This window comes from Aureococcus anophagefferens (genome assembly GCF_000186865.1).
Source record: "Aureococcus anophagefferens unplaced genomic scaffold AURANscaffold_770, whole genome shotgun sequence".
Taxonomy (NCBI): domain Eukaryota; class Pelagophyceae; order Pelagomonadales; family Pelagomonadaceae; genus Aureococcus; species Aureococcus anophagefferens.
In genome coordinates, this window is record NW_008706073.1 from 3,624 (window position 1) to 4,872 (window position 1,249).

The 1,249-nt window shown below is 73.1% G+C and overlaps 1 protein-coding gene across 1 annotated transcript in view; it reads left to right on the forward strand.

The window, feature by feature from the left end:
- The window catches only part of AURANDRAFT_69006 (hypothetical protein), a gene marked incomplete at both ends in the record, with an annotated part of 4,238 nt that extends 3,487 nt beyond the window's left edge, over positions 1-751 (forward strand). The window contains one exon of the mRNA XM_009044752.1: positions 167-751. Coding sequence (XP_009043000.1) covers positions 167-751 — 585 coding nt within the window. The remainder of the gene's footprint in view (positions 1-166) is intronic.
- Positions 752-1,249: the final 498 nt, after the last annotated feature.

A 1,249-nucleotide genomic window follows, 5' to 3' on the forward strand; every position in this document is an offset into this window, starting at 1 on the left:
CGACGCCGCGGTCCGGGCGGCGCCTGCGGCGGCCGCGTTCTCCTGCGTCGCGGCCGCGCTCGACGCGTGCCAGACCCTCGGGCTCCAGCCACCGAGCGCGGGCGACGACCGCGGCCAGTGGCGCGCCGCGGTCGGTCGCGCCGCCCGCGAGTACGCGGAGCGGCAGGCCGCGGGCGTCAGCGACCTCGCGCTCTTCCGCGCCGTCCGCCCGAGCCGCGAGTGGCGGCGGACCTGGATCCTGGAGCAGCGCGCGGCGGGCGACCGGCGGGAGACCGCGCTCGTCGCCATCTTGGGCGGGACGTGCCGCCTCGCGCCGCAGACGCGGCTCGTCCGGTGGGCGGCCCGGGGCCGCGAGCGGCCGGGCTACTGCGACCTCTGCGGGCTCTACGTCCGCGGGACGGCCGCGGACATGGCCCACGTCTGCCTCGAGTGCCCGGCGTCGCGCGTGACGCGGCTCGGCCTGGATGCTCCCCGACGCGCGTGGTTCGCGAGCGTCGAGAACGCCTACGGCCGCCAGGGCCGCGAGGCGGCGGCGCGCTGGTGGCGCGGCGCGCGGGCGCCGGCGCTCTCGTCGTGCTCCGACGTCGGCTTCGCCGCTTTTTTGGCCGCGTCGGGCGCACCGCCGCTCCCGCGCGGCGGCCTCGCGGAGCTGCGCGACGATCTTGCTCGCGCCTTCGCGTCGACGTTCGGCGAGTTCTTCGTCGCCCACGCCAGCGAGATTGCGGCGCTTCCTCCGCGGCGCTCGACCTGATTTTGTTCATATTCCTCTCTTCCTCAGCGGCGTCCTCCTCTTCTACATCGACGCGGCCGCGGGCCGCGGTTCTTCGATCTGGACGCTTCCTTTTGTTTCTCCCGCTCGCTGACCACGAGCATCCTCTTCGGCGGTGCCCTCGGCTAGCCATTCGTGGTCCTGAGGTTGAATCGGCCTGGTCGAGCCGGAGTTCCTGTCCCCGTGCACGGTGGTGGTGGTCCTTCTCAACCTCCCCCGGTCCACGGAGAGACCGACCTTGAGTGGCCCCTGGAGCCCACGCAGGAGCTACCGCCCCGCGCCTGCTCGGTCTGGTTCCCTCCGCGGGGGTCCCTCAGTGGGCCTGCCTCCCCTCCCCGGACGGACGCAGTCGGGCGCGCACCCCCTTCAATAACTTGGTCAACACGAGTGCATCGTGCAGCGATCCTGAACTCGGCGCAATGATGTCTCTCGCGCGGTTCGACGCGTCGACAGCGCTCTCGTGAGACTCGTATGACCGCG